This window comes from Nicotiana tabacum, chromosome 19, assembly GCF_000715075.1.
Source record: "Nicotiana tabacum cultivar K326 chromosome 19, ASM71507v2, whole genome shotgun sequence".
In the NCBI taxonomy this organism is placed as follows: Eukaryota; Viridiplantae; Streptophyta; class Magnoliopsida; order Solanales; family Solanaceae; genus Nicotiana; species Nicotiana tabacum.
The window spans coordinates 6,807,232-6,835,145 of NC_134098.1; the positions used below are offsets into that span (position 1 = coordinate 6,807,232).

At 36.9% G+C, this 27,914-nt stretch overlaps 1 protein-coding gene across 1 annotated transcript; it reads right to left on the reverse strand.

Annotated features, from left to right (window-relative positions):
• Nucleotides 1-11,259: 11,259 nt before the first annotated feature.
• On the reverse strand, nucleotides 11,260-13,887 carry LOC107815712 (premnaspirodiene oxygenase-like). The gene is made up of 2 exons (XM_016641328.2): nucleotides 12,951-13,887; nucleotides 11,260-12,083 (listed from the first exon to the last, which is right to left on the reverse strand). Exons 1-2 carry the CDS (start codon nucleotides 13,821-13,823, stop codon nucleotides 11,463-11,465), a joined length of 1,494 nt encoding a protein of 497 aa, XP_016496814.1. The 5' UTR covers nucleotides 13,824-13,887; the 3' UTR covers nucleotides 11,260-11,462.
• Nucleotides 13,888-27,914: the final 14,027 nt, after the last annotated feature.

Below are 27,914 nucleotides of genomic sequence, written 5' to 3' on the forward strand. Positions count from 1 at the left end.
CTAGCCTCCCTCTCTAGGGCGACCTCAACCCGCCTGACCTCCACTCTTAGCCGATGGTGTAGGTGGAGCGGCAACTGGAGCAACAACCATGGTCTGGGAACCTTGTTGACCTAGTGGAATCTATGAAGCATGTATAGTCTATGGAGGTGCACCCCTCCTAAGTTTGTGCAATACCTCACCATATGTATGGTACCACCACACTTGAAATAAGCACTTTGTGGGCGTGGCTGCTGGAACTGACTCTAGCCTGGTCGGCTAGAATGATCGTTGAAGACACCCCATGCAGGAGGTGTATTAGAAAGTGGTTGTGCATAATGAGTGACCTAAGACCTTGAAATATCAGGAGAACTGCGAGTAGCTGGGAGTGCTGAATGAATTGGTGGACTCACATAGCCTCTGCCATGATGAGTTGTAACTGGAGCGCGGGCACACCATATCCTCCAGAATCTCAAGGCCTTTTGTCCTCCTTGTCCTCTCTCTCTCTCTCGTCCCCGCATACGCTCTATCATTCGAGCGATCTCTACCACTTGCTGAAATGAAGTATCCATCTCCAACTCTCGAGCCATGCTGAATCTAAGACCATATCTGAGCCCCTCGATTAATTTGAGGACTCTCTCTCTGATTGTAGAAACCAAGCTAGGTGCATGTCGGGATGGCTCACTGAATCTGATGGCATACTCTGACATTGTCATAGTCCCTTAACGCAGATGCTCAAAATCTATGCGCCATGCATCCTGGAGTGTCCGGGGAACAAACTCTCTCAAGAACATATTTGAAAGTTGAGCCCAAGTGAGTGGGCTACATCAACTGGACTACCCTCCTCGTAAGCCTGCCACCACTTATATGCTGCTCCTGAGAGCTGAAATGTCGTAAAAGCAACTCTGCTCACCTCCACAATACCCGTGGTACGCAGAATACGATGACACTTCTCTACAAATCCCTACGCATCCTCAGTAACTGCACCACTGAAGGTAGGAGGATCATACTTCTTGATCCTCTCAAGTCTCATCTGCTCCTCCTCAGATGCCTCTGACCTGATCTCAGGTTGAACCGGAATAATGGGTTGTGATGGCAAAACTCTCGGAACCTGATCAACATGGACCCGTTGCTCTAGATTACGGGCCACAGGAGTCTGAGCTCCTCCCCCAGCCTGAGATGTAGCTAAAGCAACCGGGATCAATCTCGCTTGAGCTGAAGTGTTGTCGAACATACTCAGGAAGTATGCTAGGATCTCCTGAAGTCTACGGGTAATAACAGGTGCCTCAAGTGCCTGTACCCAAACCGGAGCTACTGGTGGCTCCTCAGTCACTGCTCTAGCTGCAATACTTAAATAAAATAAATGTTAATCTTAAATTGAATAAATAAGTAAAGACCCCTCCCTCCTCCTCGTCCTCTACCTCAGTCCCGGCCTCTCGCTGCCCTAGCAGGGGGCGCGGGTGTCTGATCATCTGATCCAGCAGTGCGTGTCCTAAACATCTATGAGAGAATAGAATGACAAAGGCTCAGATTTTGAAATCAACAAATTCGCATGACAATAATCAAAGAAGTGGAATTTTCCTAATAGTTTTGTAACCTCTCGAAGATAAGTACAGACGTCTTTGTACTTATATGTAAGACTCAACTAAACTTACTTATGACTCGTAACGCCTATGAACCTAGAGCTTTGATACACACTTGTCACGACCCCAAATTCCCACCTAAGGATGTCATGACTAGGTAAGACTAACATAAATTGAGATTTTTAATAGTTTTAATGAATAAGATATATAATTAAACTAATGATATATCATAATAAAACCCAAATGGTACGACAATCAAATGATTCCAAAATCGGCGGAATTGAGTCATAATCTCTACAGAAAAATGCACTAGTAATCTCTAAATACAACTCTGTTTGAAATGGAGATAAAAAGTAGTAAGGCAATAGAAGAAGGTGACTTCGAGGCCTGCAAGCGTCAAGTAGGTATACCTTGAAGTCTCTGAAGTAACTGGGTCAACTCACTGGCATCCGTGTAAGAGTAGAAGTACCTGGATGTGCACAAAAATGTGCAGACGCATAGCATGAGACGCCACAACAGTACCAAGTAAGTACCAAGCCTAACCTCGGTAGATTAGTGACGAGGCAAGGTCAAGACACCCACTAGAAAAAGAAACCTAAACAGAATATTGATATAATCTAGTAACGGAAAGTAAAGAGATAAATGACAAAAAACAAAATGATGATATAAGGATGGCAACGAAAGATTTAGGCAACAAAGGACAATAAAGAATGAAGAGATAGTAGGAACAACAAGTGATCAAACATAGTCAAATTTAAGTAAAACGAATAAAGGAAAGACAATAAAAGTTCAAATCAATAAGTCTTTTCACATAGGATGTTCAACAAGAATCACCACCGAGGTACCACACCTCATATTCACATTTCACAAGTCATAATCACAACCTTCTTTATGTCACCGCGTGAGCCTTGCATTTATTTTAAAAATATTTTCCGAAATAGCTACACGCGTTTTATCCCCCTTATCTCACTGTGGCTTTAAGTAATTCTTTTACTAGCAATACGCGTATAAATCTCACCTTATCTCACTATATGTATTTAAATACCCACCCTTATACTACTGCATGTGTACCAATATCACAACACAATCACCACTCGTACAACACGTGCCCATATGCCACAATATTGCCAAATCAACAATACCAATCTTACCACAACACATAGCCCACGGCTCAACCACAATATGTCCAAGAATCTCAATAACAACAAAATGAATGAGAAATAACTCAACAAGGAAAGATATCCCAATAATAAACGACTTCGACCACAATGTGTTAATAGCTTTCACAACTACAACTTCAATAACCCAAAAAATTAAGGAATCCTCATGAGATGGCAACTTCCAATTCATGCGCAAAACATAAGTTTAACAATGCAAGAGATAACATAAAAAAACAACAACGACTAAATGCATGAGAATAACTCAACAACGGAAAGAATGGCAAGTAACAACAACTACTAATAAATGCATATAAGGAAACCTTGACAATGGGAGTAGAACATGTAATAACAACTTTAATTAAAGCATGTGAGAATGAATTTGACAATGAAAGATAAAACAATAAGTAACAACTTTAATTAAATGCTTATAAGTAACCAAAGAGTCTGAACCGGTCAATTTTTACATATAAGCCCATGTACACACTCGTTACCTCATGTACACGGTTTCCACATAGTTTAAATAGTACAATCAACCCAAATTCCTAGGGGTAGTTTCTCCAACACAAAGTTAGGTAAGATATTTACCTGAAATAAGCTAAATCAATACACTAATAAGATCTTCCCGCACAAATCCAACTCCGCACGGATCGAATCTTACCAAAATAAGTTAATATCATAAATAAAAGCCATAGGAAGCAATTTCGGATAATAAAGATTCGATCTTTAATGTAAATAAAAAAGTCAACTCAAAATGTCAACCCCGAGCTCGCACCTCGGAACCCGACAAACTCCCAAATTTCAAACACCCATTTCGATATGAGTCCAACCATATTAATTTAATCCAATTCCATCCACAAATTGACCCCCAAACCACCAAATCTCACTCTCCAATAACATACTGTAAAATCCTCAAAGTTTACTTCAAATTCACATAAACTAGGTATAATAATCAATGGACAATCAATATTTATCAACAAAAGTGATTAAACTTCACTTACCTCCTCAATTATGGTGAAAAGCACTCCAAATATTGCCCTTAGCCGAGTTCCAAAACTCTCAAAATGAGAAAACACCCAAACCCTTCGAATATAGGAACTTGCTAGTGATTACGCATTTGCGGCCAAAATATCGCTTCTGCATTCCCCCTTCAGCCTCCGACCTTCCGCATCTGCAGAAAATAATACGCATATGCGCGTCCGCTTCTTCGGACTCCCTCCGCACCTACGAACTCACAAGCTCCTAGCCATGTCCGCATCTGCGGACCACTTAGCGCACTTGCGCATCCACATCTGCGGCTCCACGTCTGCATCTGTGACCCTTGCCTTGCCAACCTTTCTACACTTCTGCGATACATCCGACGCTTCTGCAGCTTCGCACCCACGGCCAATCCATCGCAGGTGCGAAGAAACATTTAACAATCTACTAAATCCAAATTTGATCCGTCAGCCATCCGAAATACACTCGGGGCCCCCTGGGCCCATCCAAGCATACCAACAAGTCCTAAAACACAATACTAACTCCCTCGTAGCCTCAAATCACATCCAAAACACCAAGCCCACGAATCGCACATCAATTCAAGCCTAATGAACTAACGAATTTCTAACTTCTAAAACGCATGTCGAACCGTACCAAATCAACTCCGAATGACCTCAAATTTTGCATGTAAGTCCTAAATGACACAATGGACCTATTCCAACTTCCGGAACAAATATCAGAACCCGATATCAACAAAGTCAACTCTCAGTCAAACATCTCAACCTTCCAAACCTTTAACTTTTCAACTTTCGCCAAAAAGTACCAAATCATCCTATAGACCTCCAAATCAACATACATACATACGTCTAAGTCCAATCACTATACGAAGTTATTGGAACCATCAAAAATTTATTCCGGAGTCATCTACATACAAGTCAAACTCCGGTCTACTTTTTTAACTTAAGCTTCAAACTTTGGGACTAAGTGTCCCAATTCATCCCAAAACTTTCCTGAAACCAATCCAACCACTTCGGCAAGTCACATAACCACAAATGAACATAGAAGAAGCAATAAATTGAGGAACGGAGATGCAATTCACAAAACGACCGGCCGGGTCATTACAACCTTCTTCTCCTTCCTCCTCTTCTTCTCTTTCTTCTTATTCCTCTTCCTCATCCTAGAAATCTTATTAGTCCAATTGATTGGCTACCTGTATTTTTACATTGTTAGTGACGATTCGATTCTTCACCTTGTAATTCCCTTTCTTTTTCATCTTGAAAGTGGATTTAAACCCTAGAATCACCAATGATGATTTGAACATCTAAATGAACTCAAAATAGAAACCAAAGTATATATCGTGAGAGATATACTTATGGTTAAACATAATGTTAACTACTATAATTAATCAGATACATAATTTCCCAAACTGATATTATTTAGTATAATGTTATAGGTATTTGTCACATATTAGTTTAACATTGTAGATTACATGTATGTCAGATTACATGGTTTAACTACTTTAGTCATGCACTGTACATATGTGTCCATCTCCATATGTGATTCACATTTATACATGATATTTGGCATGTGAGTTGTCCATGTGATTTGCCATATGAGTTGTCTCTGCGTATTATGATATACATCTTGAGTTGTCCACATTTCGATGATTGAAATAAAGGATTTGATATTGCAAGTGAATATAGATCCGTCACTTATGAGTCATTGTATCAGCCGATTACGATGAGCAGTGTGCGCGTAAGTTTGATAAAAAGAGATGAGTTTCTCAGTGGTTGTGCATAATGTGTGACCTAAGACCTTGAAATATCAGGAGAACTGCGAGTAGCTGGGAGTGCTGAATGAATTGGTGGACTCACATAGCCTCTGCCATGATGAGTTGTAACTGGAGCGCGGGCACACCATATCCTCCAGAATCTCAAGGCCTTTTGTCCTCCTTGTCCTCTCTCTCTCGTCCCCGCATACGCTGTATCATTCGAGCGATCTCTACCACTTGCTGAAATGAAGTATCCATCTCCAACTCTCGAGCCATGCTGAATCTAAGACCATATCTGAGCCCCTCGATTAATTTGAGGACTCTCTCTCTGATTGTAGAAACCAAGCTAGGTGCATGTCGGGATGGCTCGCTGAATCTGATGGCATACTCTGACATTGTCATAGTCCCTTAACGCAGATGCCCAAAATCTATGCGCCATGCATCCTGGAGTGTCCGGGAAACAAACTCTCTCAAGAACATATTTGAAAGTTGAGCCCAAGTGAGTGGGCTACATCAACTGGACTACCCTCATCGTAAGCCTGCCACCACTTATATGCTGCTCCTGAGAGCTGAAATGTAGTAAAAGCAACTGTGCTCACCTCCACAATACCCGTGGTACGCAGAATACGATGACACTTCTCTACAAAACCCTACGCATCCTCAGTAACTGCACCACTGAAGGTAGGAGGATCATACTTCTTGAACCTCTCAAGTCTTATCTGCTCCTCCTCAGATGCCTCTGACATGACCTCAGGTTGAACCGAAATAATGGGTTGTGATGGCAAAACTCTCGGAACCTGATCAACATGGACCCGTTGCTCTAGATTACGGGCCACAGGAGTCTGAGCTCCTCCCCCAGCCTGAGATGTAGCTAAAGCAACCGGGATCAATCTCGCTTGAGCTGAAGTGTCGTCGAACATACTCAGGAAGTGTGCTAGGATCTCCTGAAGTCTACGGGTAATAACAGGTGCCTCAAGTGCCTGTCCCCCAACCGGAGCTACTGGTGGCTCCTCAGTCACTGCTCTAGCTGCAATACTTAAATAAAATAAATGTTAATCTTAAATTGAATAAATAAGTAAAGACCCCTCCCTCCTCCTCCTCCTCTACCTCAGTCCCGGCCTCTCGCTGCCCTAGCAGGGGGCGCGTGTGTCTGATCATCTGATCCAGCAGTGCATGTCCTAACCATCTATGAGAGAATATAATGGCAAAGGCTCAGATTTTGAAATCAACAAATTCGCATGACAATAATCAAAGAAGTGGAATTTTCCTAATAGTTTTGTAACCTCTCGAAGATAACTACAGACGTCTTTGTACTGATATATAAGACTCAACTAAACTTGCTTATGACTCGTAACGCCTATGAACCTAGAGCTTTGATACACACTTGTCATGACCCCAAATTCCCACCTAAGGATGTCATGACTAGGTAAGACTAACATACATTGAGATTTTTAATAGTTTTAACGAATAAGATATATAATTAAACTAATGATCTATCATAATAAAACCCAAATGGTACGACAATCAAATGATTCCAAAATCGGCGGAATTGAGTCATAAGCTCTACCGAAAAATGCACTAGTAATCTCTAAATACAACTCTGTTTGAAATGAAGATAAACAGTAGTAAGGCAATAGAAGAAGGTGACTTCGAGGCCTGCAAGCGTCAAGTAGGTATACCTTGAAGTCTCTGAAGTAACTGGGTCAACTCACTAGCATCCGTGTAAGAGTAGAAGTACCTGGATGTGCACAAAAATATGCAGACGCATAGCATGAGACACCACAACGGTACCAAGTAAGTGCCAAGCCTAACCTCGGTAGAGTAGTGACGAGGCTAGGTCAAGACACCCACTAGAAAAAGAAACCTAAACAGAATATTGATATAATCTAGTAACGGAAAGTAAAGAGATAAATGACAACAAACAAAATGATGATATAAGGATGGCAACGAAAGATTTAGGCAACAAAGGACAATAAAGAATGAAGAGATAGTAGGAACAACAAGTGATCAAACATAGTCAAATTTAAGTAAAACGAATAAAGGAAAGACAATAAAAGTTCAAATCAATAAGTCTTTTCACATAGGATGTTCAACAAGAATCACCACCGAGGTACCATGCCTCATATTCATATTTCACAAGTCATAATCACAATCTTCTTTATGTCACCGCGTGAGCCTTGCATTTATTTTAAAAATATTTTCCGAAATAGCTACACGCGTTTTATCCCTCTTATCTCACCGTGGCTTTAAGTAATTCTTTTACTAGCAACACACGTATAAATCTTACCTTATCTCACCATATGTGTTTAAATACCTATCCTTATACCACCGCATGTGTACCAATATCACAACACAATCACCACTCGTACAACACGTGCCCATATGCCACAACATTGCCAAATCAACAATACCAATATTACCACAACACATAGCCCACGGCTCAACCACAATATGTCCAAGAATCTCAATAACAACAAAATGAATGAGAAATAACTCAACAAGGAAAGATATCCCAATAATAAACGACTTCGACCACAATGTGTTAATAGCTTTCACAACTACAACTTCAATAACCCAAAAAATTAAGGAATCCTCATGAGATGGCAACTTCCAATTCATGCGCAAAACATAAGTTTAACAATGCAAGAGATAACATAAAAAAACAACAACGACTAAATGCATGAGAATAACTCAACAACGGAAAGAATGGCAAGTAACAACAACTACTAATAAATGCATATAAGGAAACCTTGACAATGGGAGTAGAACATGTAATAACAACTTTAATTAAAGCATGTGAGAATGAATTTGACAATGAAAGATAAAACAATAAGTAACAACTTTAATTAAATGCTTATAAGTAACCAAAGAGTCTGAACCGGTCAATTTTCACATATAAGCCCATGTACACACTCGTTACCTCATGTACACGGCTTCCACATAGTTTAAATAGTACAATCAACCCAAATTCCTAGGGGTAGTTTCTCCAACACAAAGTTAGGCAAGACATTTACCTGAAATAAGCTAAATCAATACACTAATAAGATCTTCCCGAACAAATCCAACTCCGCACGGATCGAATCTTACCAAAATAAGTTAATAACATAAATAAAAGCCATAGGAAGCAATTTCGGATAATAAAGATTCGATCTTTAATGAAAAAAAAGTCAACTCAAAATGTCAACCCCGAGCTCGCACCTCGGAACACTACAAACTCCCAAATTTCGAACACCTATTTCGATATGAGTCCAACCATATTAATTTAATCCAATTCCATCCACAAATTGACCCCCAAACCACCAAATCTCACTCTCCAATAACATACTGTAAAATCCTCAAATTTTACTTCAAATTCACATAAACTAGGTGTAATAATCAATGGACAATCAATAATCATCAACAAAAGTGATTAAACTTCACTTACCTCCTCAATTATGGTGAAAAGCACTCCAAATATTGCCCTTAGCCGAGTTCCAAAACTCTCAAAATGAGAAAACACCCAAACCCTTCGAATATAGGAACCTGCTAGTGATTACGCATTTGCGGCCAAAATATCGCTTCCGCATTCCCCCTTCAGCCTCCGACCTTCCGCATTTGCAGAAAATAATACGCATATGCGCGTCCGCTTCTTCGGACTCCCTCCGCACCTACGAACTCACAAGCTCCTAGCCATGTCCGCATCTGCGGACCACTTAGCGCACTTGCACATCCACATCTGTGGCTCTATGTCTGCATCTGCGACCCTTGCCTTGCCAACCTTCCTACGCTTCTGCGATACATCCGACGCTTCTGCAGCTTCGCACCCACGGCCAATCCATCGCAGGTGCGAAGAAACATTCAACAATCTACTAAATCCAAACATGATCCGTCAACCATCCGAAATACACTCGGGGCCTCCTGGGCCCATCCAAGCATACCAACAAGTCCTAAAACACAATACTAACTCCCTCGTAGCCTCAAATCACATCCAAAACACCAAGCCCACGAATCGCACATCAGTTCAAGCCTAATGAACTAACGAATTTCTAACTTCTAAAATGCATGTCGAACCGTACCAAATCAACTCTGAATGACCTCAAATTTTGCATGTAAGTCCCAAATGACACAATGCACCTATTCCAACTTCCAGAATAAATATCCGAACCCGATATCAACAAAGTCAACTCTCAGTCAAACCTCTCAACCTTCCAAACCTTTAACTTTTCAACTTTCGCCAAAAAGTACCAAATCATCCTATAAACCTCCAAATCAACATACAGACATACGTCTAAGTCCAATCACTATACGAAGTTATTGGAACCATCAAAACTCTATTTTGGAGTCATCTACATACAAGTCAAACTCCGGTCTACTTTTTTAACTTAAGCTTCCAACTTTGGGACTAAGTGTCCCAATTCATCCCAAAACTTTTCTGAAACCAATCCAACCACTCCGGCAAGTCACATAATCACAAATGAACATAGAAGAAGCAATAAATTAAGGAACGGAGATACAATTCACAAAATGACCGGCCGGGTCATTACAACCCTTCTTCTCCTTCCTCCTCTTCTTCTCTTTCTTCTTATTCCTCTTCCCCTTCCTAGAAATCTTATTAGTCCAATTGATTGGCTACCTGTATTTTTACATTGTTAGTGACGATTCGATTCTTCACCTTGTAATTCCCTTTCTTTTTCATCTTGAAAGTGGATTTAAACCCTAGAATCACCAATGATGATTTGAACATCTAAATGAACTCAAAATAGAAACCAAAGTATATATCGTGAGAGATATACTTATGGTTAAACGTAATGTTAACTACTATAATTAATCAGATACATAATTTCCCAAACTGATATTATTTAGTATAATGTTATAGGTATTTGTCACATATTAGTTTAACATTGTAGATTACATGTATGTCAGATTACATGGTTTAACTACTTTAGTCATGCACTGTACATATGTGTCCATCTCCATATGTGATTCACATTTATACGTGATATTTGGCATGTGAGTTGTCCATGCGATTTGCCATATGAGTTGTCTCTGCGTATTATGATATACATCTTGAGTTGTCCACATTTCGATGATTGAAATAAAGGATTTGATATTGCATGTGAAAATAGATCCGTCACTCATGAGTCATTGTATCAGCTGATTACGATGAGCAGTGTGCGCGTAAGTTTGATAAAAAGAGATGAGTTTCTCAGTTCAGGTTTGAGACATTGGAGAGTTTATTTATGAATTAAAGTTCGAGTCTCTATCATGCATATTGATTCATTGACTTTTGTTGCATTTTATATACAACATCTGGATAGAGGGGAACTTTAGTATATTTCAGCACAAAAACAATTCTAAGGAGGCTATTCTTCACCAACTAATACTTGTTCTTTACTAGAGTAAGATCCAATGCTATGTTATTTGGATACATTAGTCATCCTTGCCTTGCTAGTGTAATTCTCTCACTTGCTAATTAATAAAATGTCCCTTTAATTGTCAAAAGAAAAACTTTGTCATCCTTGAACTTGAGGCACAAGTTGACTTCAGATATTCAATAGGACAAGCCTCACTTGAGGTACGTAAGTGAATATTATTGTCAAATTTAAGAAGCCATTTATATATTTTGCCAAGTTTATATTAATCGTTAGTATTTGTTTGAAGTCTGGGGTATTACAAAAGCATATTCTTGGTAAGTTCAGGTATGGTACACTAAAGATAATATAACGACACTATCAATTTATGTCCTCGTCACAATGCAGGGAAATATAAGTAATATTGTGTCCCCACTGACCTCACCTCACAATATTCCAAAATGTAAAAACAACAGAAAATCTCAATTGACAGCTTGTGTGGAAAACTATCATGTCATGGTACATTCCTATATGATATAAAACACAAATATTAGAAATAGGTAAGCCCTAAACACCAGCAGAGAAATGTACAACGGTAGGGTTGACAAAGTAATACAAAAGCAAGATTTCTTATTTTAGAAAGGTTTGGTGCCTCATGACATCGATATCAGTCTTGACAAGGTTGATAAGGAGTAGCAATCAAGTATAGGTTGCTCTTTCTTGAACAAGTTGCTCCAGCCGATTCAGTAAAGTCCAGTTCACTTGAATTGATTCCAGTTGGAAGTTTCCAATCAAAGTGATACAACAATTGAGCCAGAGGAAAATAAACGTTAGCTAAACCAAATGATATCCCAGGGCAATTCCTCCTGCCACTACCAAAGGGAAGATATTCAAAATTATTGCCAACAAAATCCATAGAATTGTGCTCAAATCTTTCAGGTTTAAAGATTTCTGCATCATTCCAATATTTTGGATCTCTTCCAATAGCCCATACATTAATCATCACTTTTGTTTTGAAAGGAATAGTGTAGCCATTTATGTCTGTTTCTTCCCTACATTCTCTTGGGAGCAAAAGGGGAAATGGAGGATGAAGTCTCAAAGTTTCTTTAATGACCAACTTTAGGTATTTCAACTCCTCGACATCATTTTCATCAAAAGTTTCTTTCCCTCTGAAGGTCTTTCTTACCTCTGCTTGAGCTTTGGCGAGTATACTTTGGTTCTTCATCATTTCCACCATGGCCCAATCAACTGTTGCTGATGATGTTTCTGTTCCCGCAGAAAATATGTCCTTCATTTATGACAAGTAACAATATTATTAAATTATCTCTTGCATATTGTTTATTTTAGTAATTTTTTTACCAATATCTACTGAAATATTCAAATAACTTATACTAGACTTGTTCAACCATCTTTGTTTTACATTGAAAGGACACTTTATATTTTCAACGCCAATTGTTTTCTTGTTTCTTTTTGTATCATGATATTATACTACAACAACATACCCAGTATCCCACACCGTAGGGTCTGAGAAGGGTAGTGTGTACGCAGACCTTACCCCTACTTTGTGAGGATAGAGAGACTGTTTCCAATAGACCCTCGGCTCAGGAAAGCATAAGCAACACATTAATGAAAATATAGACAAGAAGGGACAGTACCAAAAAGCCATATAAAATCAGAAATAAAAACGACAAGACAGTAAGGTGATCAACAATGAAAGAAAACAACGATTGGTCATAAAAACTTATTACCAACAGAAAACGAGACTGTGTGCCAATATCACTATTATGAAAACTCTAGATTACCTACTCTACTACCCTAATCCTCGACCTACATATCTTCCTATCAAGGGTCATGTCTTCGGTCAGTTGAAGCTGCACCATGTATCATGATATTATATATGCTATTATTTGATTATCCTGCAACTGCTAAGTTGTGGTGGTTGACTTACCTTTTCATTACACTTTTCAAATGTATAAATTTCGTCATGAAAGAATATAGTCCTATTTGAGACCTAACTTAACCGACTCTCGATGTACCAAAAATATTTGTAGAAAATAATTATGCAATTTGAGAACATAAGTGTATACTTAAATAGTATATGATAGTGTTTCTCTCGTGGTGGAGTGTAAGAATAAGGGTAGTATATAGTACTTACAAAAATAATGGCTTTGATGTTGTCGTTGGTGATAGGAAATTGAAGACCTCCCTCTTTCATAAGTCGTAACAGTACATCTATTAAACCTTCATCTCCTAATTCATCAGTTGCAATTTTCTTGCGTTCATTGATTATATTTTCAAGAATAACATCTAACTTATGGTGGACATCCATAACTTTAGCCTTCATTCCACTAAGCACATGAAGAAACTTCAGTGAAGGGAATATATCAGCCACATCAAACCCTTCAACTAAGGCTGTATTTCTTTTGACTAGTAGTATAAGTTCGTCTTGCTCTTTAAATACTTTCCCAAATGCTGATCTACATGTCATAGAGCTTGCGAATTGATAAATCCTTTTTGTTATATTAACTTGCTTACCAGTAGATGATCGAAAAAATTCAATCATACCATGAACTTCATCTCGTCTAATCGAGCTGAATGACTTGACATTTTTGGCACTTAGCAATTCAATCATACAAATTTTACGCATTTGTCTCCAGTAATCTCCATATGGGCAAAATGCGATATCAGAACAATTATAAATGACAATTTCGGCTGCCAAAAGTTTAGGCCTAGATGCAAACGCGAGATCATGAGTTTTGAGTACTTCTTTTGCCATTTCTGGAGAAGTAACTACAACTACAGGCATTTCCCCTAGTTGAAGGTGCATAAGGGGTCCATATTTTTTGGCTAAATTTGTTAGGACATGGTGTGGGAGTCCACCTAGAATATGAAACATGCTTCCAAGTAAAGGTAATTTCCATGGACCTGGAGGCAATCTTTTGGTTTGGTTATTGGAGTTCTTCCATTCCCTTAACAAAAATAGGAAAGATACAAAAAAGAAAAAGGAAATGAAGTTGAAGAACTCCATTTTGAGAGAGTTATTTGGTTTGATATATAGGTTCTCCAAAGTGTTGTTGCAAATGTATGCTCATTTATAGGCTTTTTCTTTCAAGAAATGGGATTTGACTAGCCTAAATTAATTAATATGATAGATGCATTTTTCAGCAACTTTGTTTATTCAGCTGTCAAACGTGGCTGCTAGAACTTTTAATTTATTTTAATAAAGAAGAAAACAAACTAAATAATTGTATTGCTTCCCCCACTGAATTGACAGTAGACGGTCCAACTTACAAGGAGTTATGTACCAATAATTGAGTTTTTAAAACGTATTTGAAAAGATCGATTTTATAGTTCATTATAAACAATTTTTAAATTATATTTTTTTTTCCCACAAGAGGTCACAAGTACAGAAGATTGGTAATAAAATATAAGTAACTTTGAGAACTTCTTGTACCAAGGCCGAACAAAATGCTCGCTATCAGACTTGATAAAACGACGCATTTCGGACCCGAAATGGGCGCTGAGACTTCGGGAAGCGCATGAACAATTGTAGGCGACGGATAGTGTGCAGTGATATTCGGAACCAACCGGATATCACGGTACGGATCTCGCTCGATGATGGTTACAGATCAGTAATTAATGAGAGAGGAGAATTTTTACCTTTTTTAGACTTATACTAGGGGTGAAACTCTCATACTATATAAAGGTTAATTTTTTTTCTTTCATAAGACACATTGTAACACGCATACCAAGGCAATATAAACTTACACTCTACTTCCTAGCTATCAAAAAGTTCTTATTTTATTGTTGTTCTTCATATACATTTGTCTCGAACCAGGGGTCTAATCGAGGGCAAAATTACTTTTCCGCATAAATTCGAGCCCGAACATAACATCGCAATTTGTTTGGTTATTCATTCTATATTTAACTCGTTTATCTAACATTCTTGATTATTTGTGTTGAATCAATCCTCATTTTCTTAAAACCGCGTATAAATTCAATTGTTATCCTTTTAAGGGTAAACAATTTTCTAAATGCAAAACTGTTTAACCAAAAAATAATTTTTGTGGTCAAAGAAAATAAAAGAATAATTCGGGTTTCTAATAACCAATTTTATTTCACTTTTCCTAATATAAATGAATATCAAATAATAGAAATAAAATATTTAGAGAATAAGGAAAATGAAATCTTATTGATAATCACAGCTTCCTTCCAAAAGGAGAGAATAAGATCTTCAAATAGCACAGAATAAAAATATAAGCGATTGGTAGTATAATTTTGTGAATTTCTTGACGGGGGTACAAGATATGGTAAGTGAGGTTTATATAAGGGTACAATTTGTAACTATTTCACCCTAGTTAATTCTTGTCATTTAATAATATTTATTACATTGATTACTCGTTACATGGGTAATTTATAACGGTTATGGTTATAACCACTAATCGCGCATAATCAAGGATTATGCTGATTTCTTTTCCATATTGAACAGGTCTAGTATCTTTGTAGACGATCCCATGAGTGTTTTACCCTTGCCTTTTCTAATCTTCACTTGTCTTTATCATTTTGACGTGTATACCACATGTCAGCATATTATTAGTTCACGTGGCGAGTCTATTTTTTAACCAATACAAAAACCTTCATAGTTGTTGAGATCAACTGTGTAGCCTTGGAACAGTGAACTTGTAACAAAAGGTCATAATATTGAGCAATTACGCTATTTATTTCGCTTATTCGTAGGATTCAACTCGATTGGTTTGGTAAAGTTTTTAGATATTTTGATTCGATATTTTCGATATTTAGTTTTTTAAAATACTATGTCAATATTATACATAATTGAATTCGATGTGGCTTGATTTTATCCACTTTTATTTGGTTTCGACTCAGTAATTTCGACTTATTTGATTTAGATAGAGAATTGTATTATTATTTTTATTTTTCCGGAGGTAAAGAATCTTGGACCAAACACTAAATCAAAGTGCCTTCTAAAATTTTTTAATTTTCTAAAAGATGAGTTGAAGCGAGGTGCATCAAGAAAAGTCTGTATGTCTGAATTTATAAGTGGAAATGTTTGAAAACTAAAATTAGATCTCTTTATTTGAGAGCTTTTGCGTCAACATGAAACAAGTTATATTTCATTTAAAGTGTTATTTGTCAAACTCATGTTCAAAAGATTTGAAAAATCAATTCCAAATATAAGAAATCGATTATAATACTGTAAAAATAAAATTCTGAAAACTTTTGAAATGCACATAGCTCTAGGCTTTACTATAACTCCATTGGGATGAGATCCCCTCCCGTGAAAGTTGGTCCAGTATTGTTCAATACATAAACTGATTTATACCATGTGTCCACCCAACTATTTTATGGCTTAGATTCATTTTGTTGTAAACAAGTAAAAAAGATAAGGCAATTTTGAATTAAAATTATAAGAAAAAAAAAAAAAAAAAATAACGGCAGCGTTTATATCAACGTGCCTGCCAATTTATCTCATCTCTTAAACACTGTACAATGTAGCATAAGGGATCATGTATTTGAGTAACAATAAAAAGGTCGAGAATAATTATAAGGAAAAAAATTAAGGTGGAGGGAGTTGAATTCACACAATGTTTTAGACGCCAAAAACCGTCCTGACCTCATTCTCTTTAGGAAAGATTAACAATAGCATAAAGAACATTCATTTATCTTTCTAACTAATTATACATCATAAATGTTATATCAGTATTATTTTTGTATACGGATGAAACCGGGGTAACATACACCCCAATTTCCCTGTGGGTCGAACAAAGCAAGGATATGAATACACGGGATCGAAATTGAAGCTGAGAACTTCTTGTACTAAGGCCCGAACAGAATGCTCGTTATCGGACTTGATAAATCGACGCACCCCGGACACGGAATGGGTTCTAAGACTTCGGAAAGCGCATGAACGGTTGTAGGCTACGGATAGAGGGCCGTGATATCTGAAACCAACCGGATATCAAGGCGCGCATCTTGCTCGATGACGGTTACATATCAGTAATTAACGAGAGGGGAGGATTTTTACCTTTTTACACTTGTATTAGGGGTGAAACTCTTCTACTATGTAAAGGGGGAGTTTTGTTCTTAGATAAGACACATTGTAACATGCATACCAAGGCAATACAAACTTAACTCTCTATTTCCTAACTATTGAAAAGCTCTTATCTTATTATTGTTCTCTATATATATTTGGTCTCGAACCAAGGGTCCAACCGAGGGAAAAATTACGGTTCAACATAAATCCGAGCCCGGACGTAACATCATAATTGGTTTGGTTATTCATTCTATATTTAACTCGTTTATCTAACACTCTTTATTATTTGTGTTGAATTAATCCACATATCCATAAAACCGCGTATAAATTCAATTGTTATCCGTTTTAAGGGTAAACAGTTTGGCGCTCACCGTGGTGCTAAGGATAATAGTGATGGTTTGATACAAAATCATAACACACTCTATTTTACGCTTGTTCTTTAAGGTCTCAATTTCAGGTCAACTTAAAAATGTCGAATTCTTAGTCTGCTCACTTGAACATTGAGGTTGAGTCTGGCCATCATGGCGAAAACAATAATATGGTGCCTAGAAATGAGGTGCCCCCTGCTAATCCCAATGGGGTCCCAGTTGCCGATCCGATCGACGCCTATTCACAAGTTGCTATCCACGTCAACCTGCCAACTAACCCCGAAAACAACATTCGCAGAGGTCCCCAGTCAACAGTTCGAGAAACGCCTAAGGGCGAAGGTGATGGGGTAAGCTTGCGGCTAATCTTCGAAATGTTGCAGGCTCAACAGGCGGTGATAGCTGTAACGGCCCGATCGGTTGTTTTGAGCTCTAGTGTGTCGTTCGGCGGTTTGAGGCCTTGAGTAGCTTCACTTCGGGTATTATGACTTTTACGTGTGGTCAGAATTAAACTTCAGAAAGTTCGGAGTTGATTTGGAAAAATAATTCTAATTTCGGAAGCTTTAAGTTAGAAGAATTGGCTAAGATTTGACTTTTGAGTAAACGACATAGGAATCGGGATTTGAAGGTTCCAATAGGTTCTTATGATGATTCCGGACTTGGACGTATGTTCGCGTTGAGTATCAAATCATCCGGGAGCATTTCAGCGTTTATTTTGGAGGGTTGGCTTTTTTAAAGGTTTAAGAATTTCTTAAGTTTGGTTTGAAGTGGACTTTGATGTTATCAATGTCCGTTTGGGGTTCCGAGTCTTGAAATAGCTTCGGTATGTCATTTATGACTCGTGTGTGAAATTTGAAGTAATTCCGGATTGATTTGATATGTTTCGGCACAAGATATAGAATTTAAAAATTTAAAAAATTTATAAGTTTGATTCGAGGCGTGATTCATCGTTTTGAAGTTGTTTGACGTGGTTTAAGGTTTTGACTAATTTCGTATTGTATTTTGAGACATGTTGGTATATTTGGTCAAGGCCCCCGGGGCTTCGAGTGGATTCTAAATGGTAAACGGATCGAGTTTGGGCTTGGGGGAAATGCTGAAGCAGCTGGCATCTGGTGTAACTGCACCTGCGAGATTTTGGCCACAGGTGCGGAGTCGCAGAAGCGGCCAAGAAGGTCGCAGAAGCGGGACCGCACATGCGCATGAGGAGCCGCAGAAGCGAAGGCGCAGAAGTGCTGGAGGGGCCGCAGATGCGGAGGTTAAGGGACCTGAGGGGAGCCGCAGAAGCGGACTCTGTGTTGTAGAAGCGGCTCATGTTCCGCAGATGCGAAAATTTCGCTGGGTAGTGAGGTTTTTATAAAAACGGGATTTGACCCATTTTCTTTCATTTTCACTTGGTTGGGGCAATTTTGGACAGTTTCAAGGAGAGATTTTCATCAAGCAACATAAGGTAAGTGACTCCTACCTATTACAAGTTAAATTCATGGTTTGTATATGGATTTAAACATGGAAATTTGTAGAAACTTGGGATTTTGGTATTAAAAATCTAGAATTTGGTATTTTTGGATTTTTACCACGAAATTGGACATGGAATGTGGAATACGTTATATATTTTAGTTCACGGTGTTATGGGTAAAGTTTATCTTTAAAAATATTTTGGAATCCGGGCACGTGGGCTCGAAGGCTGTCTTTGTTGGCTTTTGAGCGGAGTTGGGAATAATTTTTAAATTGTTAGATTATACGTATTGAGGTATATTTTGATTGGTTTGCACGTTGTTTGACTAATTTTGAAGAGGCGGGCATCGGGTTGAGGTGTTTGAGTGGCGTTGGAGCCGATTACGGAACTTCGGAGTGAGGTAAATCTCCTGTCTAAACTTATGAAGGGGGAAACTATCCCCTAGGTGAGATTTATTGTTATGTGCAACTAGTTGTGGGTGCTACGTACGCACGAGGTGATGAGAGTCCGTACTTAGCTAAATCATGTTTATGTCCGGGTAGACTTAAGATCTTATTTCATAATATTTGAATTATTTGAACTCGTGTTGTTGGCTTAATTAATTAAAGTTATAAATGAAATTTATTTAGATATAAATATATGTATAATAGGCCAAGCCTTAACACTTTGAGTTGTGGACGAGTTATTTGATAAACTGTAAGGATTAAATCCATTTTGTACTCATGTATGGTATTGTAAACACGTGTCTCATAATTCAGTAACTTCCTTCCTTTTCTTGTAGAGCGGGCCGAATGCCTCGGCAGTATATAGGTGCATCTATGGTTCATGCCGCTCAACCCTCGACAGTGTACACATTATTCTAGATCGGGTTGAACGACCTTGGCAGAATCGTGCGTTATATCGCTAGTAATCCGAATATTCACAAGCTAATCTCTCCACGGATGCCCGATATTTTATATGGTATTCCTTATTTATTTTATAATGACACTTGACATTTTTCTGAGCTGTTAAGGTAGAGTACAAGATTTAGAAATTCATGCTTTGAAATGAGAAATTTGAAGATTATGTAACTTACAGATTTACCCCATCATTGTCGTATGCCTCATATCTGCTTATGTTTTATTACATTGTTTATTTGAACCTTTAGTAGGTGTCGATGTCGATCCCTCGTCACTACTTCTCTGGGGTTAGACTAGATACGTACTAGGTAAGCGTTGATTTACGTACTCATGTTGCACTTCTGCACTAAATGTGTAGGATCTGATAGGTTCATTTGATGATCACCTTGGCGCATAGGCGCACCTGTTGAGGAGACTTTATGTGAGTTGCACTCCAGGATACACATCACAGTCCATCTCCATTATACTGTTTATTTTATTTTGTCTTACTACATTTGGGACAGATGTTGTTTTATTATTGTACTCCTTAGAAAAATGCTCATGCACTTGTGACACCGGGTTTTGGGGGTTCCTACTGGTTGTTCGTTATGGTAGTTCACGTAGTTATTATCTTTTACCCTGTAAATTCCATCTTATACTATTTAAGTAATGGAGACTACGATCTCGAAAGTAATAACATGAGTAAATAAATTGATAAATTAACGTTGGCTTGCCTGACGGCGGCGTTAGGCGACATCACGATCTATAGTAGATTTTGAGTCGTAACAATAGCGCATCTACAGAATCAAGGCCACGTCCCTGACAGGGTCGAGCCCGAACGGTCCCGGGAGAACACCCGAAGAAACGAACAAACCATCGAGAGGTCGGGTGAAGTCAGGACCGGAGTAAGTCCCGAAGTAATGAAATGCTTGAGGCATTAACGAAGCGAGTGGAATCAGGTAAAAAGAAAATTGAGGTCAATGACAAGACGGTGGAAGCATACAATTCCAGGGTCGACCAAATCCCAGGAGTCCCCCACCAAATTTTGAAAGAATCGGATTCCAAGTAGTTTATCCAAAAGCCTTTCCCTCCGAGCGCGACACCAAAGCCAATCCCGAAGAGGTTTCATATGCCCGATATTCCAAAGTACAATGGAACCACGGATCCAAACGAGCATGTAATCTCCTATACGTGTTCCATCAAGGGGAACGACTTGTAACATGACGAAATCAAGTCGGTGTTGCTGAAAACGTTCGGGGAAACCCTGTCAAAAATGAGCAATGATATGGTATCACAACTTCCCCCCAAATTCTATTGATTCATTTACTATGCTTGCAGATGCTTTTTGAAGGCTCATGCCGGGGATATAAAGGTCGAAACCAGAAAATTAGACTTTTCAAGGTTAAACAAAGAGATAATGAGATGCTCAAGGGGGTTGTGTCGAGGTTCCAGATGGAAAGGATGGACCCCGATAGCAATCACCGATGCCGACCCCAACCGAACCGGAGGGGCAAGGAGTAGACGACGAGGACGATTACGGAGTTTCGTGGTCATTCATAGCTCCTGATGATACCGACACCACCAAATTGATGGTCGAGGAGTTGGAGAAAGTCGTATTGATCGAACACCTACTAGATCGAAAGGTATACCTGGGCACGGGGTTAACTCCCGAGCTCAGGAAAAAACTCATTAATTTTCTTAAAGCTAACATAAATTGTTTTATTTGGTCCTACCTTGACATGACAGGGATCCCCCCGGAAGTGACCAGTCATAAGCTGAGTTTGGACCCGAAGTTCCACCCAGTTAAACAGAATATGAGACCACAGTCTGAGGTCAAGCATGCATTCATCAAGGACGAGGTATCTAAACTCCTTAAAATAGGGTCCACTCGGGAAGTTTAATACCCGGATTGGTTAGCTAACGTAGTGATAGTGCCTAAAAAGGAAATAAGTTAAGAATATGTGTAGATTACAAAGATCTAAACAAGGCATGACCTAAGGATTCTTTTTCTTTGCCTAACATCGATCAGATGATTGACGCGACGACCGGGCACGAGATACTCAGCTTTCTCGATGCCTATTCTGGGTACAACCAAATTCAAATGGACTTGGTCGATCCAGAAAAGACTTCTTGCATCACTAAATTTGGCACCTATTGTTATAACGTAATGCCATTCGGATTAAATAACGTCGGTGCCACCTATGAACGCCTAGTAAACCAGATGTTCGAAGAACATATAGAAAAATCAATGGAAGTTTATATTGACGACATGTTAGTCAAGTCCCTGCGAGCAGAGGAACATTCAAAACATTTGCAGGAAACCTTTGACATATTTGAAGAAATATAATATGAAGCTGAACCCGAAGAAGTGTACATTCGGGGTCGGATCGGAAAAATTCCTCGGGTTCATGGTATCCAATCGAGGGATCGGGATCAATCCGGACAAAATCAAAGCCATAGAAGACATCACTGTGGTGGAAAGCATCAAGGCCGTTCGGAGACTAACCGGTGGCATAGCCGCCCTGGGCCGGTTCATATCGAGGTCTTCGGTCAAAAGCCATCAGTTCTTCTCACTATTGAAGAAGAAGAATAACTTTTCCTGTTCCTCGGAATGCCAACAAACTTTGGAAGAGCTCACAGCCCAAAAAGAAAAGAAAGAAAAAAAGAAAAAAAATAAGGAAAAGAATAAGAAAAAATTTATTTTTAATGAAATATACATGTGTCAAACGAGTGTAGTTCACAACCCAACAATAGCCTGGTTGTCGTATTTTAAGGGTGAATTTATTCCACTCTAAAATAGTTCAAGGGGGTAATCGGACCCCCATAAAGGAAATGTGTTTAGTTGAAAATATGATCATAGTTCGGGGGAGGGGGGGAGGGGGGGGGAGGGAGGAAGGGGGGTACTTATGCATTTTTCCGGAAAAAAAAACAAGAAAAAAAATTTAGTGGGAAATACCTGTGTGAGGCGCGTGTATTTCACCATCAAACAAAGATGTGGTAGTGGCATTTCAGGGTGATACTAATTCCATTTAAAAATAGTTCAGGGGGTAATAGGATCCCCGTAAAGATAAAGTGTATAGTTAGAAATCCGGCTATAGGTCATAGGGTACTTATGTATTTTTCCTTTTAAATTAACAGATAAGAAAACAGTAGAAAACGAATTTCATTATATAAGTATTCAAACTGTGATAATAGTTAGATTGACTTTGTATAATCATTAACAAATTAAAAATTATATATTGGCTGTTTTTATTCAATAAATAAGATATCATGTTACTTGATTATAAAATTAAAAAAATAAACGTAAAAAATTTCATACTATTATGGAGTAAAATGTGTTCCTTTAAATTGCAAAGTAATGTTTACCTTTCTTTTATTGGTTATTAAATAAATTGTTTAATATAAATTTATCTTTTAATTTATTTTAGTCCACGCATTTTAAATGGAAACGACATTCAAGAAGAAAGAGTGAATTTTCTACATTTGGTATGAAAATATTTAAGCCAAAGGGTGTTTTGAATTTTTAAAATTTAGAAGAATAGAAGTTTGTACATAGTTTGAATAAATAAATAATTAATATAAATTTTTTTAGTTGATGTCATATTCCTAAATATTAGGAATTCTTATATAATTCAAACAAGGAAATAGATTTAATAGAAAAAAAATTTAGTTAATCTAAAAGCCCTAAATATTAGAAAAGTAATTAAAAAATTATGTTGTCTAATATAAACTCTATTTTAAAGGGTAAAAAAGGTGAACGACATTTCGCTAAGAATTTTTGTACTTTTAGTATATTATAGATTATAGACTAGTCTAGTGACTAAATAATTTTTAAAAATAATAAAAATATTATTAAATAATGTATTTGCACTATAAAATAAAAAATTTAAAAAGTAAGCTATGAAAATGAAGAATGTTGATCTTATCTAGCTCAATAAATGAAGAAATATGTTTCACATACGGTTTTTGGTGTTTTCTAATTTTATTTAATTTGTAACTTGGTTGCCTATCAAAAAATGTCAACAATGAAACCAGTAGTCTTTTGAGAGAGAAAAAAAAATTAAATTATTGTATTAAAAAACTATCTTTGTGTTCACTTACTTGTCAGGAAATATAGATGACAGTTTCTTGCTAAGATGTATTTTATAATAATATTTTGATTACTAGAATTGAATGTTATAGCGAGGATATATATTATGGTACTTTAATTTATAAGCTTTCGTATTATTCATAGTTTCGTTTGAACTCTTAGTATTTATTTCAATACTTTATTTAACCTTAAATTTTATGATTATAAGTTTATTTGTACTAATATATAAATTAATATATTTAAAGATTCATACGCCCCTTGTCTGGGGGGTGGCACCTCGTCCAAACCTATTTAAAATAAAGGGGTATTTTATGTTCAATTTTTTATTGTCTATTAGAATAAAGTGTTAATTTTCTTGCTCGGTTTTTCGTGCTAGGTCTTTGAAAAATAAAGGGCAAAAAAGGTATTTGAAACCACACCTTCATTGTTGGATTCAGATAGTGTTTAAAAGGCGTGGGCGTAAGGCGGGGCATTTTACATATGTCTCAGCGGAGCGTAAGCCCCATAAGTATTTAATTTTTAATATTTTATAAAATAATATAATGACAATTAATATTTATAAACAGGTAAAATTGCATAAATATTGAAAAAAACTATATATATGTGTGCTCCATCCCCACAAAAAACTAATCAAAACAATCTATTATACGTTACTTACAAGCACAAGTAATTTGAGTCTAAAAGAATAAAGTTTTCTATATGGAGGAACAAAAATGATGATTAACCTGCAATTTGAACTTTGAATTTGCTGTTATGAAAAAAAATGTAGTTCTCTTTGTATTTGTAAAAAAAATTAAATATTCGTTGCTTTTGGGAGATATTAGCAGACTAGCGGACAAAATAAAAATTTGAAAAAATCATGAATTAGGGCTTAAATCAATAAAAAAGGTCTTTACTTTTAAATTTAATACTTTTGAGTTCCTTTTTAAACCTTTTGAGTAATTACCAAACTCACTTTTGAGAATTTGCGTATTATATGAAATACTAATTCAACAAATTTTGTTTTAATTTGAAAAAATCTCTGGGGCTTACTCCTTACTAAAAAAACGTGCTTCGAACGCCCGGGTGTACGCCCCGAACGCCCGGGCGTACTCCCCAAATTGCAGGGCGTACGCCTCTTGAGACTTTCGCCCCACACCATCGCCCCGGGGCATTTTTGGTACGCCTCGCCCCGGGGCTCGCCCCAGAAACGCCTTTTAAAACAGAGGTTTAAAGAAGGAAATTCCCATTTGGCTTGAGATTATGATATAGTACAACCACCCATGACTCCTCGTTTTGAATTTTAATGCCCCATTTCCTATTTTGAGATTTTTTATAGATTCATATGATATTTTGAGACTTGTCGGCAAGTTTGATTTGTGATTCGAGAGGTTGGGAGTTGATTCGGCACATTTTGAAAACTTTCAGCTGTTGTAGACTTTTTGCTAATGCAGGACTTATTGTAGTCGCTAAGCTTGTCCATTAGTTGGAAATCTCAAAAATAACCTAGAGATTAAGTGGGCGTTTGGACATAAGAATTATAAAATTCCAAAAAAAACAATGAAAAAGTTTTTCAAGTGAAAATGGTATTTGAAAATTAGAGTTGTGTTTGGACATGAATATAATTTTGGGTTGTTTTTGAAGTTTTGTGAGTAATATGAGTAAAAATTTTGAAAAACAGTTTTTTTGAGTTTTTTAAAATTTCGAAAAATTCCAAAATGCATCTTCAAGTGAAAATTTGAATTTTTATGAACAAACGCTGATTTCGGAAAAAAGTGAAATTTTTTTGAAAAAAAGAAAAAAATTTCTTATGTCCAAACGAGCTCTAAAATTCTAAAACTGAGAATGCATGGTCGCAAACTTTGCATATGTGGCCGCACAGAATTGATAGTGTGCAGTAAAAAAACTATAAATGAAGGATTGAAATATCCCAAAGAATAATTTAGGCACAAGTGAAAAAATCAACAAAGGCTATACAGAAGGAATTTATCAAATGAGAAAGAGAATGGGGTAGGATGATTTTTTATTCACACTCGTAACCTCTTGAATCTCTCTACATCTCACTACATCTCTAACCTTAGAAAATATGTAGAAGCACCTTTATTTATAATATTACAAACCAAATTTGACTTGAAACTAAAAAACCTATTCCTACTTGATTTTGACTGCAAATCCAAACTAGATATGAATTAAATAAATTAACAAGTACCATATCCTAGAAAATTTTGATATCAATTGACTTTCCTTCACATTCAGTGGAATATTTACCACAACAAGAATTACTTGTACCTTCACTTCATTTCTCCACTATCTCTAAACTTTGGTCTTCTTGATTTTTTTAATGCCAAATTTGTTGTCTCTTCAGTTTTTTTAGGTTGATCATCTTTTGCTTGAACCGCCTCCTCCAGTGTTTCAACTATCTTTGAGTTAGGTATATCACCAACTCACCTTCTAAATCATCAAGTATAAAAGTGCTAACATATTTGGTAACCTCAAAAATAGTCTTCTTGGTGTGAAATTTGTACTCAAAAACCGCAATATTTTTTAACAACTTTTACCTCTTCTAGTATTTCTTCAATGGACCTCATGCGTTGACTATATCAAAAATTCTTATAATGAATTCCTTAACAGACTCTGTTGGTTTCATTTGGGCCATCTTGTACTGTCACCCTAGCTTTTGCAATTTGACCTTCTTTATATTTGCGGAATCTCGTTGTGAATTCACCAAGATTGTCTAGGCCTATTTGCTGACTTTGCATGCAAAAATTTGTTAGATCCACGTAATTCAACATTGTTACTGAGATAGTACCATGCATTATTGTCACAACCCAAAATCCAATTGATCGTTATAGCATCTAACCCAACCCGTCAGGTAAGCCAATTAACAACTAAACTTGTCGCGACCCAAAATCTAACTAGTCGTGATGACACCTAACCCAACCCATCAGGTAAGCCAATTAACAGCTATCCAATTTAATGAGATTTATTAAGAAAAGAAATGATAACACACCGCTTTTATACAAGAATTTTCTAAGTACCGGTAGTATAAATCATGAGCATCTAATATTTAGAATTTACAAAGTTGGTATGAAATAAGGTACATCATATGTTTTAAATATACATGAACATATTAAAATTCTAAAGCTACCAAGATCAAGAGGCAGTTATGACCGAAATGCACGTACATCTTCAAATTCAGCTCCCGCCGTGCACAACAACATCAGCATCCAACATCTGCACGCAAGGTGAAGAAGTGTAGTATGAGTACAACCGACCTCATGTACTCAATAAGTAACAAACATAACATTAGGTTGAAAGTAGTGACGAGTTGGAACAAAGGCCGGAGTCCAACACCAATAGCCAACAACCATGGGCGGACCCACCTAGAGCCAAGAGGGTTCATATGAACCCGCTTCGTTAAAAAATTTTGGTATTTTATATAGGTTAAATTCTGTAAAACATATATATAACCCTTTGTTGAACCCACTTGATAGAAGATGATCCTTTGGAAAGATGGTCAAGCGAGTTCAAACTTTAGTGTAGGTCGCGAGTTCGAAACTTGACTGCAGCACTTGGGTAGCTTTTTTTTCCTAGTTTTTGTAGGCGGACTAATAAATAGTTACCCTTGTTAGTTGATTCTTCCTTTTCCTCTATGTGCTTTAGTTTTTATCTCTATTTTTGTACTTTATTTTTATTTTACATTTCATCTCTTTACTAAAATCTAGTAGGAAATATTTTACAGTTTACTTTACTTTATAAGGATCAAACTTTTCTACAAAATGAAATTTTACATTATTTTTGCTAAAATATGCAAGTGCAATTTTTAAATTGTTTATAATTTGTTAGTTCAACTTGAATTGTTTATTTTATGTTACATTAAAATTATTAATTTACTTTATAAGCTCTCTTCTCTTATAAATTTGTACTAATTTAGCTTAAGTCATAACTCTTTATTTTTTCGTTGTCTTTCGTTTGTAAATTAGCGACTTTTTTCGTTACAGATTTTAGATTTTTTTCAATTTCTAGAGTCTAGAAGGTTTCTAAACTGGGTAAATATATTTTTAGTTAAAGTAACAAAGGTGAAATTCTTTGAAATATTTTTTTTAAATTGAATAGATAAATTGTTAATATATTTACTTAAAGTAAGTAGTCTTTGTTAAATATTTTAATTTTTTTGTTCAACTTTCTTTTATAGAAAAAAGGGATGTTGACTGCAACTTTTTTAAGTTGTTCATTTTGTGATAGCATTATGAATTTAATGTAAAAAACAGCATCGGACAAATCTTACTTGTTGGTATTAAC